Below are 18,958 nucleotides of genomic sequence, written 5' to 3' on the forward strand. Positions count from 1 at the left end.
GATATATGGAATGAAACTGCAACTTCACTGGTTGGCACAGGCATCGAACAGCAAGGTGCTGATTCTAGTTCATGGCTGAAGAAAATGAGAGTTTCTCTAAACATGTACATACACTCACACTCGTGTGTTACTCGAGAAAGCTAACATTAACCAACAGGACCAGATTGACCGACCCCTGCACACTACATCAATACCCAAACAGACATTTACACACCTGAGTGTGCACAGTGAAGAGAAACTGAGGGTGTTTAAATCTTTGGATGCCGATAACAATCCTGCAGAAAATGTTGCAACTCCAGGATTTTGCAACAGCTGCCTGAAATGCAAAGCAACCCCAAAAATCAGTCAAAAAGAGTTTTATAATGTTAGCGTTTCAGAGATGGTTGTGTCCATGGTTACCCACAAGTTCCCGAAAACGTGCTAAAACCTCTTTGTGAGACTAAACATAACCATTCAATTTCAATCTCTAATCTCAACCATCTCGCAACCTGTGGTATAGGTCGAAAAACATTTTTTAAATGTTGCTCATCGTTTAGCTTCTGCTAACCACAGCCAAAGGCTCATGGCCGCGGTTACGGTTAGCAGAAAGCTGAACTATAAAACATTCTCTCCATCTTCGTAGTAGTTTTGGCTATTAGCAACATTTTTCTCTCCATCTCTCTAATAGTTTAGCCTTTTGCATGAGCCGTGAGCTCAACACTGCAGTGCAGCGGCCGACACAGCCGAGGCTAGTAGAAGATTAAACTATTAAACCGTTGTAATAGTTAAGCCTATCAGGCAAATCTTCTCTCCATCTCTAAAACTCTATGCCGACATTTTAGCTTATTATGCTAGAGCTCCAAATAACAATATGTAACTTTAGCCTGCTACTTTGGGATTTTCAGTCATTCCTTTGTTTAGCCCTCACCTAACACCATGACGTAATCACAACCGTGGCACGAAAAGGGTTCCTCCCGTTTTTACCTCTTTTTTCTTCATTACAATGGGTCTTTTGCATGGATTCCATCCACAGAAATAAGTATACTTCCTGAAAAGGCCCGACATGTTAGATAGATATCATCTCCACTAAACCCTTAACCACATTAATGATGTTTAATTAGGATAAAATCCAATGTAGAGGATGAGACGATGATTTAGCCTCTTTAATCCACCAAAATGTCCTAGCTACAGGCTCCGGCGGTGATCACTCCCATCCGTCACACACAGGGATTACAGCAGGACAGACAGCGATGCACAGCGGAGACATCTTGCTGATTTGACTGAGCTGTGAGCAGAGATGCTGGCTGCAGCAGCTCGATCTGGCACAAAGGCTGGCAAGCTGTTGATGGGGATTTGATGCCTTTCAAGGGAAGGTTGCTGTTGGAATGATGTTGCTGCGTTCACTTGCAGCCGAGGATTGGATAGAGAAATAGAGTTCATGGGCCATCAGACGAGGGACTGCTCCTGGCACCTGAGTGAAACTAGGGGAACTGTGATGAGGACCTGGGAGGCCAGGTTAGGGCTGGGACCCTGGGACAGGGACTTGGGTTGACAGGCAAGGCCAGCCTTCAATTCCAAGGCCCGGTCCCTGTGCTCCGGGCTTCAGCCAAACAGCTAGGCAGGTGTCCAGCTGATCTCACACCCCCACAAAGGAGGAAGTGCAGAGCACCAGTCAGTGGAGCTGCACAAATTGAAGTGTCATCTCCAGAGTCAAGATGCTCACCAATTTTCTGCATGCGTTGGTGCAAAGTTGGGATTCAGCCAGTGGACAAATGGCTCTAGTTTCGCCTACAGTTTGGCTGAGTAAAGGAGACTGTGTGTGTTTGTGCGTCTGTGTCTGTGTGTGTGTGTGTGTGTGTGTGTGAGTGAATGTGACTGTGTATATATGGGGCACTGCAGGTCATTGTCCTTGAAAGATTGTCGGTCTTTTGACTGCCCACAATGCAGCATGAATCAGTTTTTGAAAAAAGTGTAATTAAGGGAAGTAAATGTGAAAAGTAGAACGATAGTTATATCCCTTCAGTCAAAAGCCTGTTGTGCCATAATCTTACGCCCTCAGAAAGAAGTGAAACTAACAGTAATACAGATATTTAATATTTGGAAAATAAGAATCTTTCTTCGATTCTTTTCTTCTTTCTTTTCTTATCATATGATTGTGAAATATAAATCTTGAGGTTATTATATAGATCCTGTCTGACAAACCCCTCGGCGATTGGCTGTATCCTGTCATCTCCGGACCTGTGAACTTATGCAAGTTTGTGCCGATTACCCAGAGACAGTGAGGGAGTGTGTGGGAAAGCTGCATCGATCTCACTGGAAGACTGAAACATCACAAAAGAGAAAAGAAGAGAGGGGGCTGGGAGTCAAACCAAAGTTAAGTGAAAAATTGCTTACATACACGTCTGGCGTGGTCTGCAACATTTATTATTCCGAGTCACACAGAGAGAAAAGAAATACAGGAAGATAGAAGAAGAGAAGAATCCATTTGGTAAAGTAGATGCAGATCGATGAGACTGGAGGCAGGCAGGCCAGAGTGCAACAGCGGAGGGGTGTGTGTGTGTGTGGGTGTGTATGTGTGTGTCAATGAGTATCTGTGATGTGTCTCTGCGTGTGTGTGTGTGTGTGCTTGCGTGCATCAGGCGTCCCAGATTACTTTCCCTGATTGATCCGGCCCAGCATCCGTCTGACCTGCAGGACATTTCAGAGCTCAGAAGATGCTGTTGGAGGTGGAGAGATGGCAAGAGAGAGAGAGAGAGAGAGAGAGACAGCCAGGAAGAAAGGGAGAGGCGAGAGAAAACCAAAAATCAATAGCGCAGAGAGCATTACAGGGAGCTCGACTGGACGCGAAGCTGAGCTAGTAAAGTCGTATTAATCTCTTTGTGTCTCCGCCAGTCCGATAGGAACTCCAATTTAGTATCACTAACTCCAATTCAGTATCACTTTTGGGGAAAGAGAGGCAGTTTCAGTCTGAGTTTAGCAGCATGTGCTGCGGCTGCTTAATGGTAGCAGGAAAGGGACACGTGGCACAAATTGTCACTATATTTGGTTGCATTCATGTGTATTATTGGACAAAACATTTGAATACAGTGATGTTCTCTGTCAGATTTTTTCTATGCCATCCTATTTTCTCATTTTAACAAGCCAAACAATGTGGGGGGGGGAAATGAAATGAAGATAAGATGCATGAGGCATAAGGAAATCACTAATAATATCTGAAGCAAGATGGTGAGGCGAAGTCTACCGAGTCAGATGGTTGCATGCTGGCTCCATTTTGTAGCTGCCAGGCAGTGTGTCTATCAGTGGAGAGATCCTGCAGCATACTGTCTACTCCGCAGTCTCTACAGCCTCCATCTATCCTGGCCAAGTCAGGGTAAATTGATTGTCTAAGCTCTGTAAGAGAAGGGGGAGGGAGGCTTGTGCCAGGCCCGCGATATAAAGTGCTGGTTTTACAGCGTAAACGCAGCAGAGGAGTGATGAAGGTGAACAGGACAGCGAAGGAAAAAAACAAACTCGTTGATAGTTTACATTTTTAGCTTGGGCCATGAGTGACATAAGACTGTGGAGGAGAGACAGAGATCCTCTTTGTGAGCAGTGTTAAAGAAAGACTTGTAAAAATGGATTCATATGCGGTAAATCTAAAAGAAAGCAGTTTGTGCCTTTGGTTAGAGGAAAACAAATGTTTACTCCCTTTCTTGCTCAAGGCGGATAAGACTCGTCCTATTTGACTGCAGTGCCCAGACACCATTGGCCGGGAGCCCAAGGAGACAGGAAGCACTTTTGTGGCATCAAATATTAATGGCGTTATAGAGTGTATCGATTATATAATACGTTTTCCCAGCAACTGAGCACGGACTGAAATGTATTCCCTGAATAATTGAAAATGTATCCATGAGCGGTTTTTCATCTCAATGGTTGGTGAATGTAATTGCATTGCACCCTTATTCCAGTGTTATTTGAGATTTTATCAGAAGACGCACATGTGTGTGTTCATGTGATAAACGCGAGTACAGCACGAAAATGAAGAAAGATTAAATTGTGTGTGTGTGTGTGTGTGTGTTACGCCCTGAGACTGTTTGTTTTATCAAATGGTTGAGCATTGAATATTGAGCACCGAGTAGCGCAGAGACTTAAACGCACTTCTGAGAAATGTAATATTCCCTCTTTTTTCGACATTATGCTCCCTTGCACTATATGTTGACTGTTGAAATGGATACTCATACATCTGCTTGCTGCTTCTCACATTCTTCTCACCACATTTGTACATGCTGCGATCACACTGCAGTGTCTGCTTGCTGCGGCACGCCATTCACGCCATCAAATGACGGCTTTGCAGAATGGCTGAAAAATGCTATTTATGTTTCACCTCTGCCTAACATGTTCTTTTTTTCAGGGAACTTTTTCAACTTTACATTTAACAGCTTGCCATGCAGTGATACTGTTGAACTCTTAATGAGATGAATGTTGGTCCACTCGTCTGTGGAGGGTACAATGTTATAATGTATTCAATTTGAAATTCAAACAGAAAAACAGGTGCCTTCAACCAGTTTGTCCCAGTTCGATTCACTACCTAGAAAGTGTTTGGTACATTTTACACAACCGTTATTCAACAGTTATCATTGTACTCCCCACCAGACTAAAACAAAGCTGGCTCAACTTCTCTAGGATCGTCCCCAAAATATCCCAATATTAACCATTACCTGTCAGCTGGCAGAACTGATATCCTCTGTCCTCTCTTCTTTCCTGACCTCCCTGACCCTCTGCATCTTCTGTTTCCCTTTCAAGCTGACAGTTCACTCTCATTTAGACCTCCATTATGCATTTCTGCTCAAGTTTACAAGACACATTGACAACAGAACATGTACAGCCTCTTCCTCTACTCCCCCACCTCTCTGCCTCTCTTTTTCTTTGAAGTATTGGAAGTGTCTTCCCCATTACTGAGCCCTTGCCTTCTCTTCCCCCTCCCATCTGATCTCTCACTCCCCCTCTTCATCTCGCTGCAGGAGTAAATGAAGGCAGAGGTCATCCCTCCTCTCTTCCTCCTCTCCTGCTAAATTGGCTTCTTGTAGCATCCGTAGATAGCTGCAGGCATTTAAGCCCCCTGCTCTGGAGAGCTAGTGAACAGACTTCCTGCTCATTTGTGGCATTTCTGTCTCTTCAACCACAGGCGTGTTTACCCACAGAGAGCATGAGGGAAACCCTCATTATAAACTCTGCCAAGGTCATTGCAGTCACCACACCAATCTGCCAGCTGCAACACACACATGCGATTGGATTCAATCAGTTTTCAAATTATTAATACAGACAGGAAAAAAAAAAAATCTGAAGGAATGTTTTTATCCCCATTTCTATCGTAGCAATTCCATTTTCAGCATGAAGAAATAGTTCAACAATTTGAGTCATGCAGTTTTCCAAATCTACACCATCGCCCCAATTCTTTAGCAAATAAAAAGCACTCCGTTATCTCAGCAGTCACACTAACCAAACCCATCCTGAGCCACCTGTCTTTGTTTTAGTTTGACTGGCGGACTGTAAAAGGTGTCGCTGTATTTTTCTCGAGAGCCGCCATTTTCATCACCGCCGTCACCGCCACCGCCTGCCACCACACCTCACTCCAAATCCCACCCCGAGTTAACCCTGTAAAGTGAGTGTATGATGTTGACGATGGGCTGTGCGTCCCTCCCTCCCTGTGCTCCGCTCCATAGGGGTCGACAGAGACACAGTGGCGTCAGGCAGAGCTCCCGCAGCTCCAGGGCTGGGCAGAGAAGGGATTGCTGACACAGCCAAAGATGGTAAGGAGACAAATGGATGGCCCAGCCATTTTACACACCCATGAAGTAATATGATCTGATATTGACTGTGTTTACATAAATACGCACGGGTAGGTGAGGCTGCTGACTGAGACAGTTGCAACTGGAGCAGAGATTGATGGAGAGAGGACCGGGGGTTGCAAGGGGAGAGGAAGTTGCGCAGAGACGAGAGAGAAGCAGTGTTCAGCTGCTGACGTGTTCATCCATAAGAGGACGCAGATAAAAAAAAAAAAAGCTTATTTTTCAGTTTACATGTACAGCTTGATGTTTTAGTATTTTTACTACATCCGTTCAAATAAATTGGGCTGTTTAGCTTTCATTAAAACACGCTGCAACCGTGGGCATTTCTGACAGCCCTCTGCTCCCTCGCAGACTCTTACTCAAGTTGCTCACTAGTAATTTGTCCTTTGTTGCTCCCTTCCTCCTGTATTGAGCGCTCCAGCTCTCATTAAAAATTAATCTGTCCCCCCATGCACTTTGCTTTATAGCAACTGTAGCTTCAGCAATGTTTGATTCAAGCCAAATCACGTTGTCATTCTTAAAGAGACAGCGTATAGGATTTGGTGGCACCTAGCTGTGTGGTTGCAGAGTGCAACCAACTGAATACCCCTCCGCTCATTCCTTCTTTTCCAAGACTACGGTAATGTGGGCCACAGAATTTTTCGCGTTACATCAGTGTCACAAGCATGTTGGGGAACTACGGAGGCCTTCAGGTCAAATAAAAACAAGAAAGCGCAATGATTGTTTAAGGTAATTTACACAAATGAAAACATAGTTGTGAGTATTGTATTCCAGTTATGCTGCTAGATTCCCAGCAATGCTACCCACTCTTTTGCTACACTGGCCCTTTAAGATGCCCCTTTTAAGCATTACCAGGCATTCTTCCAACTTACAGAAAGCATCTTCTGTTTTCCTGTTACATGTGTCCAACAACTGCACACTGTCCACATGCATTACTTGTAGCTGGAAGCCCGGTGCTGGCTCGGGCTCCTACATGTGTAGAATTACAGCTTGTGAGTGGAAGAAGCTGCATCTCAAGGCTGAGGTCTTGAGCGGGCTGTGTGTTTTACCAAGTCAGCAGGACGGTGAGTTCTGTCCACAGCACTAGGCTCCTCAGTGGGAGAGCAGGGGCAGCCGAGTGCTCACAACCAACATGAAGTGGACTGCTGAGCAGCACAAATGCTGGTGGGCAGGGACAAGGAGAGGAATATAATTGGCCACTGGGACTCGGCAGGTCCCTGTTAATTAGAGGCAGCCATTTTGGTGGAAAAACTCCTCAGATAACGTCCCATGGAGTTGAAAGTCTCACTGACAGAATGTAGCGCAGCAGGGAATGTAAACAGATTTAATAAGGCCCTCTCCAATCAACTCTGTTATGGCTAGATAGTATTCTCTCCTTCCTCTCTACTCTCCCTCTCCCCCCCTCTGTCTTTCTCAGTCTGTCTCTGTATCTCTGTTGTGGTAGAGCGGTGAGTGAGGAGGAAAGGATACTGTCAAAAGAACAATTTGCATGCAGCTCTCATCTTGAGAGCTTTTAGACATCTCCCTGTCTGTTTGTTTTCTGCTGTGGGTTTGGGCCATTGTTCTCTGTGCATCTAAGTGTATGCTGGTGTGTGTGTGTGTGTGTGTGTGTGTGTGTGTGTGTGTGTGTGTGTGTGTGTGTGTGTGTGTGTGTATGGGCTTTTCCACGCTCTGCCTATGCCACACTGTGTGTGTGTGTGAAATGAGAGGATAGAAGCAGATTAAAGACTGACATTTTCTTGCGGCTGCTGCTAAACACTTAGATGGAGAAAAAGAAGAGCACTAGACAGGTAAAAACAAAGCCCTTGCCCTTTAAAAGATCGCCCTAAAGTCACAGAAGATAAGGACCCTCTATAACATCCAATGGCATTTTTGGTATATGTATTATATATATATATATATATATATATATACATATATATATATATATATATATATATATTCCAAATTTCTAGTACTTGGATAAAGACGACAGTTTTTTTCGTAGCTTTGATCTTCTTATTGTAATTAACTGCACACCATTTGACTTTTGTTAGTCATCATTTTGATCACTGTTTTATTATATATTATATTGATATTAGTAATAATATGAGATATTTATTTGGTTGCTAAAGAGTTATTTGTATGCCTGCTTTTCATTTCTCATCATCCCCTCGTACCACTTCTCGCAGGTAGATAGATAAAAGTAAAGTGATTAAAGATTAAACGCATTGTAAATGTCTAAAATGGTTCTGAAAACTATTTCTGGACAAACTGGGAAATTTCTCAATTCTGCTTCGAGATATATTAATAGAACACAGATCCAGTCTTTTGATAATCCAGAAATAGAGCGAAATAGGACTGGTGTGCCGTTTCTCCTTTGCTAAAACCAGCCCAGCTTCCAAGTGCAGCCTGTCTGCGTGTACTTAAGAATGGTTAAAAATAGACAGAGAGCTGAATGGTTGAGCAGGGGAAAGGGAGAGATGTGAGCGATGACTTTAAAAATTTGATTAAATCAGATTAAAGAATAAATTGTGCAGCATTATGAGGGGAACTTTTATGTGAGTTTGCGATCAATAGACTGGCCCTTTTTTCCTGAGGAATTTGCAAACATATGACACAGGATCTATTATCAGCGAGGTGTGCCACTGCAGGACATTCAGAAGGTAATTAACATTCGGCTGGTCTGGTTCGTCATGAGTCAAGACAGAATGACGCGCTCTCTACATTTATAACCGCGCATCCATCTTTTTTTTTCCTCCTGTTTTATCTTCCCACCGTTTGGTGATTAGATTTAGTGATCTCTCCACTCTTTCCACTTGCGAAACACTGACACTCCCCCCACATACACACTCCCCCATATATGCAACAAAAGCTATTAATTTGATCAACCAAATGTTTTTTATGCAAATGCGTGAATAATTTTACTCCACACATTGCTTTTGTTGAAGAATAATGTTCACTCAGAATAAGCATTTCTATTAAATATGTATCAGAGTGCTCTGGTAGAAAAGGGCAACCTGCCTCTTTCCTCCGACTTTTGACTCTCACGTCTCTTTCACCTTTTTTTTTTGGTTTGCTGTTGACCCACACTTACACTAGGTTTTTTTTTAAACACTTTGTTTCTGAGATGCTCTGCAGAACCAGATCAGTAAACTCAAGCGTCTCTCCCACAGCAGCAGCGTCAGCCGTCACATAGCAGCTGAAAGGCTGCGCCTGTTGATGCCCCCTCCCATAAACCTCTGCAGCTATCACAGAACCACTTCCTGGCGTCATTAATGTCTTTCTGTCTCGAGTGTTTGTTTTATAGACCCTTTTACAGCCAATGTCATCCAAAACATGCTCGCCTCGCTACGGAAGTGCCGTTTTGACGAGTTAGCATTAAAACGTTTGCTTTTTGCAGGTTTGCTTCTCAGAATTAATATTCCAACAGCGGAGTGACGGTGGCTGCTCGTAGCAATTAACCGTAATGGTTGGCATAGATAAAACAATAATATAAATGTGTATTCAAAATGTATTTTAGGATTTTATGATGACATATTACTACTTTTTACCTGTTGCTACGACGCAGACAATGGCATTCAGCCGGATGGCGGGCGAAGGCCATTGTTTTTTGTTTTATTTGAAGGACATTGCTTGCTCTGACCGGAAGCAAATATTTTGACATTCAACATATTGGTTTGCAGAAAAAATATGTGCGGCTATAAAACAGTGCTTCCCATTTATTTACATTGGCCAACAAAACCCAAATGAGGAAAAATGGTTGACAGATGGTAATAATAATAAAAAAAATAAAATAAATATGTATAATGTAATAATGCATTTACTAACTATTCCAAACAGAGAAACACTGTATAATTTCTTTTTTTGTACTATTTCACTATAGAATTTGAATGCATCATTCAAGAAATAATTGTATGTCAGTTCCAAAACAGTGATATGATGTATGCGCAAAGCTCGTTTAAAACCCTGGAAACAGGCCTTTAAAAAACCTTTTTACACAAACTGCTGATTTGACTTAATGCAAAAAAAAAGTCAAGCTTTTTAGAAAATTAATTTAGAAAATAACCACTTTGTCACAGTCTTGTATGCACATTAAGTGTTCCAATTGTTTAAATAAAAGGACAGAGGCCTTTGCTAATGAATGCTATTTCTCTCCTTCTTCCTCCCTGCACTTTCGCTCTGTGGTTCCTCTCCTCGCCTCTTCCTCTCTCCTCCTCGTCTTTGCCCTGCTCCAGATCATCAGTAACATGGAGGCTCCAGTGACAAACGGCCCCAGCGGAGGAGGCACCACAGCCAACGGGCCGACCACCAACAGCCGCGGCTGTCCCTCGCCCATGCAGACCGGCCAATCAAATGACGACAGCAAGACCAACCTCATCGTCAACTACCTGCCGCAGAACATGACCCAGGAGGAGTTCCGCAGCCTGTTCGGTAGCATCGGCGAGATTGAGTCCTGCAAGCTGGTTCGTGACAAGATCACAGGTACAGAACGAAGACTGTGCATGTTGAACTCGGCTACTGCTCGTGTTTCTCTTTTCATGAACTGACCTGCTGAGCCTTCACATGATTTGAGGTGCAGCCAATAGGTTTTAAAGCAGGGGTGTCAAACATACAGCCCGTAGACCAGATCCAGTCCAACAGAAGATTATTTTTTTTTAAGATCAAAATTAGCAGAGCTGGGATTCGACCCTTTGATCCTCTGCTTGTAAAACTGACATGCAAACCATTGATCCACAGTTGCGACTGATGTGAGCACTGATATTATTGTGTTGGAAGTCGTTAAAAATGGGTCACGTCGTGAAAGTGGCGTTACAAACAAGGGAATCTGCAGAGAAGAGCCCAGGCAGATAAACCGTGGGCTGATGTCTGAATATTTGGTCTTTATGTTTCTACTTAATTGTTGAAAGACCTTAAAAAGAGGGTTTATCGTCCAAAAATCCAGAAATATTGTTGTTATTTATGCGTTGTTATGCTGTGATTTTACTGGTCCGGCCCACTTAAGATCAAAATGGGCAGCATGTGGCCCCTTCACTAAAATGAGTTTGACACCCCTGTTTTAAAGGATTCCTCTCCATACAGGAGCATGTATTTCACTGAAATCACCTGAACTTAATGATGATGCACAAATATAGGCTACGGTGTAGTATACTGTGTGATGAGTTGGTTGTCCCCAAAGGCAATTTCGCCAAGGGAAAAGAGGAGCTCCTCTGCTGAGCTCATCCAGAGCTGGAAGGGATTTCGATGCTGGCTTTCTATATTGACAATTTTGACTGGCCTGATCCTGGCACTTTAAGACTTGGCTTCCTATTCACTTCAGTTACTCCATTTTAAATATATATATAATATATCACACTACTCAACAAATCACATACATGAAATATTTTTTTGTAATATTTGTGGTAGACAGTAGATTGGTCAGAATAATACAATTGTTAGGTGAGGCATCTTCCATTAATGTTCACATTGTGCGAAAGGATCAAAAGGTAGGTGTAGGTACGCTAGCACTGTGTTGAGTAAAGAAACATGGACAGAATTAAATGTGAAATGAATAGTTCACTTCACACGAGTGTACACAAGCCCACGGCTCAACACCCTTCCAAGCAATTTAAGTGTTTGACAGTAGTCATTGCATGCTTTGTCTTCTAGAAGCAGAAATCCATCTCTGCCCTCTGTGCGTGTTCAAGCTCTGTGAGTCAGCAATGCGGCAAAGTGCCACATGTTCTCCAGAGGTGTTTAAATTAAGCAGCACTTCGCGGTGCTAATCATGGCTGTAATCTGGGCGTAGTGGCTGTGTGGGTGGCCATACAGCAGATGGATCAGGGGAGGGGGTTGGTGCGGCTCTGTGATAATGCTCCATAATGGCTTTCATTTTAGATCCTACTTACTGACACTCTTCTCCTGATAATCTCATTAAAGAGCACCAGGCTGGCAGGCAGAGTCGATCACCAAGCCATTCTCAGATAGCAGGCAAGTCGGAGAGCGTAAACACACACACACACACACACACACACACACACAGATATAGAGCTGAATATAATCACCAAATTAGATTTCCTGTAATAGATTAAGTACAACCAAAAGGCCAATAGCAATGACAATGTTGGCTGTAAACTAGCAGCGGCTACTCGCCTGGCAGTCCCTGCCTTCTTCTCTCATTCTTTGAAGCATATTCCACAGCACTACGATTCCTCTCCAGGACCATCTTCCTCTTTCACTCTAATGGGCCACAAAATGGAGCCTGAGAGTCAGATACACCAGGATAATGGAGGACGGTGTGTACAGAAATAACACTGGGATACCACATGCTATCATCATCACCATCACCATGTTCTCTCTCCTCCCGATTTTCCCCTCAAGTGTGATTTGCCAAGCGGCAGCGAGGAACCAAGCTGATATTTGGAGGGAGTTTAAAAAAAACGACCAGAATTGCTGTAAACCTGTTTGGGCCCTAAATGGGGAATGTGAGAAAAAGGTAGAATTGTTTGTTCGCTCACTTCTAAGGCATTTAGGGTACTTCTCTGCTCTGCACTACAAGGCCTCTCTGATGACTTTGCATCAACGCAAAAAGTTATAAATAAATCCCACCTTCCCTCAATCTCCCCCTCTGGTGTGTATGCCTGTTTTGCTCTCCCAAGGGTGCAATTTTCTTATGCAAACTTTTAGGCTAACAAAGCACAGATCCCCTTTTCTAACAGGGAATGCCAAGAGGCTTTATACTCTAACAGTCATCCAAATCATTAACAGACTAAGCCAGGTTTGCTAGCAGGAGGGATAAAGAGAAGGACAGGAAGAAGAGGAAAGGGAGCACCATGTTTTGTATAATGTAGACACCTGTACCCTGTGTCGTCTGTCATATATATCTACACATCGCTGTAAGACAGATCAACTTTTACTTTAATATTTTGATCATTTTTATGAGTGTGAGTTGAGACTGAGAAAGGAGAGGATATTTCTTACAATGTTGACCAGCAAGAAAATCTCACAATGTCTTGAGGATGGTTAAAGTGTTCTGTAGCTACACATTATTCATCTTGATGGGGATATTAAGGCCGTTATATTATATCATGCTGTGTAAAGAGTTTGAGGAGTATAGAACAGCGTTCAGTTTCCAATATTATATCATTCCAAGATTCAAGTATTCCGCCAACAAATCCATAGAATCAAGCCAGGTGCATCTATGTTTGCAATGTACAGTGCGTTTGTGTTGCGTCTAACTGACCTGTGAGTGTTTTGCTGATGAGGTGTGACCATATAAGCCTCTCAGAGGTACAGTAGTAGAGACGGACAGGTCCTCAGCTTCCTGTGGACTTGCTCCTGTCAGCTCCAATGACGCCATTGCTGCGTGAGGCTCGGGTGGTTACGGGCAGGCGTAGACACTCCAGCTCCGTCTGTCACCCTGGCCGACTTCAGCTGGTATAACAGCCACCTCTGGGTGTCTTTCTCGCTCCCCACATGCCTGCCCGCTTGCCCACCCACCTGCCCGCTTGCCCAACTACTTCTGGCTGGTGAGCTCATGACACGGCAGAGACATGCAGGTTAATCTTTTATTAAAGGCTGGCTTACACGCACCTAGTTGCAGCCCACACACACACACACACACACACACTCGCACATGAGCCCCGGGCCTCCTCCGGTCTGCCTGCATACTTTTAAAGAGAAGATATCTTAAAGAAAATCATTGTGTATACTGTAGTGGCTTTTACATTTTTTTTTGTCCTACATTCCATGCAAAGAAAATGTAATTTGTAGAAATGTGATGGCTCTGAGACGCTGTGGACTACAGATGGTAACACTTCTAGTGCTCTTTCTTTGTAAAGGAAGCAAAAATGACCAAAAGTCTGAAAGCTCACCTGGAACAGCAGTGAAAGAAACCATTAGAAGAAACATGCAAACCATTATTGTGAGTGAAGAAAAATCAATGTGGACATTGCAATATGCTGAATAAGAACTCATGAACTTATATCCATGCTCATGCACGGACACACACTTACACAGAGAGAAATGGAATTGACTGATCCTTGTCAGTAAGTCATTTTTCAGGATAATTTTTCTGCATCAGCTGCATTTTTGCTGGAGAAATGAATACATTTGTTTTCATAATGGCATGGAGGGGAAGAAAATGGCTTTTCATGCTGGAACAAGGATTGATTGCATGAAGGGGGAGGAGGGGAGGAAGGGGTCAAAAAGCTCAGTAGCCTTTTCTCCGTAGAGATATATACAATATTGTACTTTCTTGCTGAGGAAACAGCCGGCCATGTTTACCAGCTGCTATGTGTCTACGGTTCCGGCTTACCTTCATGTAGCATTTGCTTATTGACGTCTTTCAGCAGCAAACTCCACTCACCTTTTCATAATGCGAACAGCCATGTTTCTCCGCTCGATGCAGATTCAATAATTATCATGTCTGCATCAAACCATGTAAAGACATCATTCAAAAGCACACTGACGAAAGCCTTTTGTGCACACTACTCTCGTCACCTTCCATGTGTTGGTTTTATACATGGAATCTGGGAAGCTGATGCAAATCATAGTGACAATGTAGCAAGCCAAGCAGATGTTGGCTATGAAAAATAGATGGACTGTGATGTCAGCTGTGGAGTAGTTCAAGCAGGAGCACCTCTGACAGACAGCAGCTTCAGTACCGCGTGAACGGCTGTTGCGAGCCCACTTCTTACGTAAGGACAGGTACACCCTACACACGGAGGTGCAAAAAATATCTCCGTTTTGGTGGATTCGGCTTGCTTTGCGTGCACAAGTCCGTGGCTCAGGCAGCACACATCCATTAGTTTCATTGTCGTTTCGTTTCTGTTATGGAACATCAAGTGCACCCACAAGTATTGCAAACATAAAATATGCATCTAACCCTGATCTGCAAGGACAGATGGGCTTAGCTCCTGCACAAGGTCTGTCAGTCTCGCGTGGAGCAGATCAAATATGCACCATATAAACCTCAGTTTACCCACATCTCTTTGTTGCTACTGAAATATACATTGACAACATGCTATGGAGCAAAGCGGATTCTCTTTGCAATTCAGATTGCAAGCCAAGCTGTTATCACATCCTTACTGGAGTGATGGGAACACACCTGCTAAACATTTCTCCGTTTGTCTCATTATGAGACCAATTTCAAACTTCTTTGAAACACCTAAACAGCACAAATGCACTGTCGTGACAAAGCATCACACACTTTTCACATTCTGACTGAATTGATGCCGAGCGAGATGTGGCGCAGTGTTTAAATCTCACATACGGGGCCGCATTCATCTGAACCTGAAAAGGGCTGAAGGCTGGAGATAGCGTGAACAAATCTGACAGGGAAAGAGATGAAAAAAGGATCTGACATCTCCAAAGCCAGGTATTAGGAGAGCTGCCAGGCTCAGAAGTGCAGACACAGGCAGGCAGACACACATTAAAGTTTCAGAGTCCCAGGTCGCGAGAATGTCCTGTCTCTCTCCTCATAACACCACCTCCACCTCCTGCGCGCCCCTCTGCTTAGGACCCAGAATCAGACGCCCTGAGAGCTTGCCTGGCTGTACTGCTCCTCCAGTGACCCTCTCTTCAGACAGCCTCTGTCCCCTCTCATTCCACTCTGAGTGCCCTTTACGTGGAGCACAGAGGTCGCGACTGTCCCCAGTGTCAGCCTCAGATCCAGCAGCTGAATGTGCCTCCGAGCTGGTTCCTCACCTTCCGACCCTCCGCTCTGAGTGCCCTGTACCTGGGCAGGAGAGAGCCAGACAGTCCCCAGCATGTGTGTGTGTGTGTGTGTGTGTGCTGCTGGGCTGGGGGTGGATGGCTGAGGGCCTATGGGTCCGCTCACTCTGCGCTCTCAGAGAGCGTTTGAGCAGGTGCAGCGCAGTAGGCTCCGCGATCCTGACGTAACAGGGTTATCTGAACGGGGGCTCCTCTGTCTGTCAGCTTGCCTTTGATATCTCGGCTGCACAGCCAGCCAACCGGCCCACTCACTGCAGGCTGCAGTCCACTGGCCCCAAGGCTCAGGGAGCCACCAAGAGGGGGTGGTTTACATGCATGTGTGTGTGTGTGTTTGTCCCTGAGCTTCTACGTGGGCAATTGTGTGCCTGTGTGTGTGTGTGTGTGTGTGTGTGTGTGTGTGTGTGTGTGTGTGTGTGTGTGTGTGTGTGTGTGTGTGTGTGTGTGTGTGTGTGTTATTGGAAGCGGGGCCTTGGGAACTGAGAGTGGGAGCCTCCTGACTGCAACAGTGGCTGCTACCTTGGCAACCCAGGAGGGAAAGATGTGTTGAATGAGTGAGTGGGAGAGGGATCTACAGTAGATGCATGCGTGCGGGGGACGTGGCTCTGTTTATGAATTTAAACGGGCTTAATACATACCACATGATATGCTCTTACTGCTAGTATTTGAGGTGCTGTATAGGCTTTTGTTCTCTTTCACTCACTCAACTCCATCTCCCTATGGAGTTGACCCTCTTTCAAGGTAAGTAAAGTGTGATTTGACATGAAGCTGGTGACAGGGCACCTTTTCAAACGCGGCGCATTGGCCCATCAAAAATAGCAGCAGCGAGGGGCAAAACATCAGAGGATGGAGACGTTGAAAGCAATGAGTGTGACACGTTTTTTCTTTGACAAACTGAAATGTTTTTTGTCCCCTCTGCCTTAACTTAAAATGTCGCTAAATTCAAAACTGACCAAACGGATTTGCCTCTTTGTGAGAGAAGAGGCTGGTCCACTCAAGGTGTGTTAACATCACCGGCTCAAAGCTCTGGTGATCTCTGAAAGCTGCAACTCCCCCTCACCCCTTTCGATGCTTCTGTTGCATTACACAACGCGTTTACTTTGGGCACTCTTACATTTTCAATCATTTTTTCAAATGAGCGCAGAGCTGTTTATCCATTTGATGAGCAGCATATACTACAACAAGTTCTTACATTTAAGGAAATATATAAACTACACCACATGACAAAGAAGTAAATCATTTGATATAACATTTCATCAAGTTGGCACCACTACAGCAGTATAATGTTATATCCATGTTGACAACATAGTGTCAGCATTTCAAATTCACTTTTTGATTAATAGCCAGAAGTCCAACAGATTGCGGGACAGTAAATAGTGAAATAAAAGGTTTCATGCAGCCATGTGTTTCATTTGGTAGCTACCACTCCACATCAAAGAGCCTATAGTGCGTCGTGTGAGCCTTGCCTGATGATAGCAGGAGATGAAGATGCTTTCATGTCTGCGGTACAGGGCTCTTAGTCACATAATACATCAAAAAAGGCACAAAATAATGACAGGCAATATGTAACTGGCTGCTGTACCTTACAGCGTAAGATTGTCCCCCTTACTGCGCGCCTCAGTGTTGCACGTTAATATGTTGATTATATGCCTCTGCATTCAGTGTAGCCATGCAGAGATCTATTTTGCCTGTTTGTTATTATCTACATTTATGCCATTTTGCTTAGGTGTGTGAATTTTTTTTTACGTGCTTGTGTGTCTGTGTGCACACAGAAGGGGGAAGAACAAAAGATGAAATGACATAGTGGGGCCAGCAGACATGACACTAGCTCGAAGTACACTAGTTTTCTCATCTCACACATTGAGCAACCTGCTGCTCCTCAGGAAACAAATAATGGCTTAGTCATAAGACCTCGCCAACTCACCGAAGAGCTACTCACTAGAAAAAGCAGTGATTTTACCACTAAAACACATCCCACCTCGCTATACAATTTATGTCAGATTGTACAAAAGCAACGCCAAAAGAGTGGAGGTGGGTCCAAGGTATGCCTCACCTCCTCACTCCCCCACCGCCATGTGGTTAGTGTGCATCACATAAACCTCATTTGGGGACAGTCTTTATTTGCAAGGCATCTGCCATTATTAAAGTTACATCATTTTTATCAAGATGCCCCATTTCACTGCTGCTGATCATTTTCTTAAGTCGTTACAACTGTTGTAGGATTTGCGCAACTGGCACTGTAAGCGGCTGACGAATCAAAGGCAAATGAAATCTAACCTCATTAAAAGGCCATTATGAAGAGCAATGCATCATTTGGGTTCTTGGTTTTAATTGACAATTAAAGTATATACGTTAATGTATCCATTAGGCTAATTGATCAGCACAAGGCAGATTTTTCTGTTCGCTACAACCCCATTAGAGGCTATTTATCATGCACTTTTAATAGCTTCTTTATATTGCCTAAAATGCCACACTTTAAGTTATTTTTCTGTAATTATAAAATACCAGTAGACCATCTCTGAGCGTAACACAATTACTTATTATGTATAGTGTATATATATATATATATATATATATATATATATATATATATATATATACACACACACTATACATAATAAGTAATACGTGATATACATTTTTGTATCCTGTTCAGCAGCATTTCTTTAATCTTAAATTACATTTGTATGACTCTTATTGTTCAGCAGCAACAAATGATAGATGACGTGACATTGAAAATTACTTTTACAGTCAGCCTGAGTCTTGAAGAACATTGAAACATGCAGCGAGAAACACCGCATATTGCAACAGTAACATGTGTTGTCTGGTGTTGTGGGGTCGTGCAGCCTGAGCTGGCCTCATCCGCACATTGCAATAAGACCCCATGCGAGGTTAAATGATGCTCAGCCATTTTAAACTGCCTCAAAACTGTGCTTAACCTCGGTGTGTTGAGCTGGAACAGAGCGGGTGTGCACTGTGATAGTGTGATCCAAATGCTGATCCTGCTGGAGAGTATGGCGGTGGACAGGGAAGGTGTTGTGACAGAATGAAGCCAACCGCACTGCCGGCTGCCTCTGCAGGTTATCTGAGCATCTTTTGGATTACTAGTGCCTACATATGATAAAAGGAAGGAAATATACAGTGTTCGTTATCTTTTTAGTGTTGACATTCACTTTAGGTTTAGGAACCACAACCCACGAACAATGATGCATTCACTGGTTAGCTGCCAGCCACTCCACTCCTCCATGTCCTGCGGCGAGGACTCACTTTAACGCTCCCGCTTGTTTGTGTGCGCCTCTGTCATTGAGTGATTACATGTTTACTTGCAAGTGTGTGCACATGTGTGTACATCAGTGTGAAGCGTTGGCGTTCCCCACCCATCCGTGCAGCAGCCAGGCAGTCTGGCGGTAGTTCCCTGCTGTTAGCTGCTCCGTAGCAGGCTGGAAATGCTTGGTGGAATC

The 18,958-nt window shown here is 43.9% G+C and overlaps 1 protein-coding gene across 7 annotated transcripts in view; it reads left to right on the forward strand.

The window, feature by feature from the left end:
* elavl4 (ELAV like neuron-specific RNA binding protein 4) overlaps positions 1-18,958 on the forward strand; it is a 78,923-nt gene that overhangs the window by 28,455 nt on the left and 31,510 nt on the right. For all 7 annotated transcript variants that reach the window (XM_068591289.1, XM_068591292.1, XM_068591288.1 and 4 more), the window contains 2 exons: positions 5,682-5,768; positions 10,025-10,271. In XM_068591289.1, coding sequence (XP_068447390.1) covers positions 5,682-5,768; positions 10,025-10,271 — 334 coding nt within the window. The remainder of the gene's footprint in view (positions 1-5,681; positions 5,769-10,024; positions 10,272-18,958) is intronic.

This window comes from Clinocottus analis, unplaced genomic scaffold (genome assembly GCF_023055335.1).
Source record: "Clinocottus analis isolate CAN_PGR_092001 unplaced genomic scaffold, fCliAna1.0.p SCAF_25, whole genome shotgun sequence".
NCBI lineage: Eukaryota > Metazoa > Chordata > Actinopteri > Perciformes > Cottidae > Clinocottus > Clinocottus analis.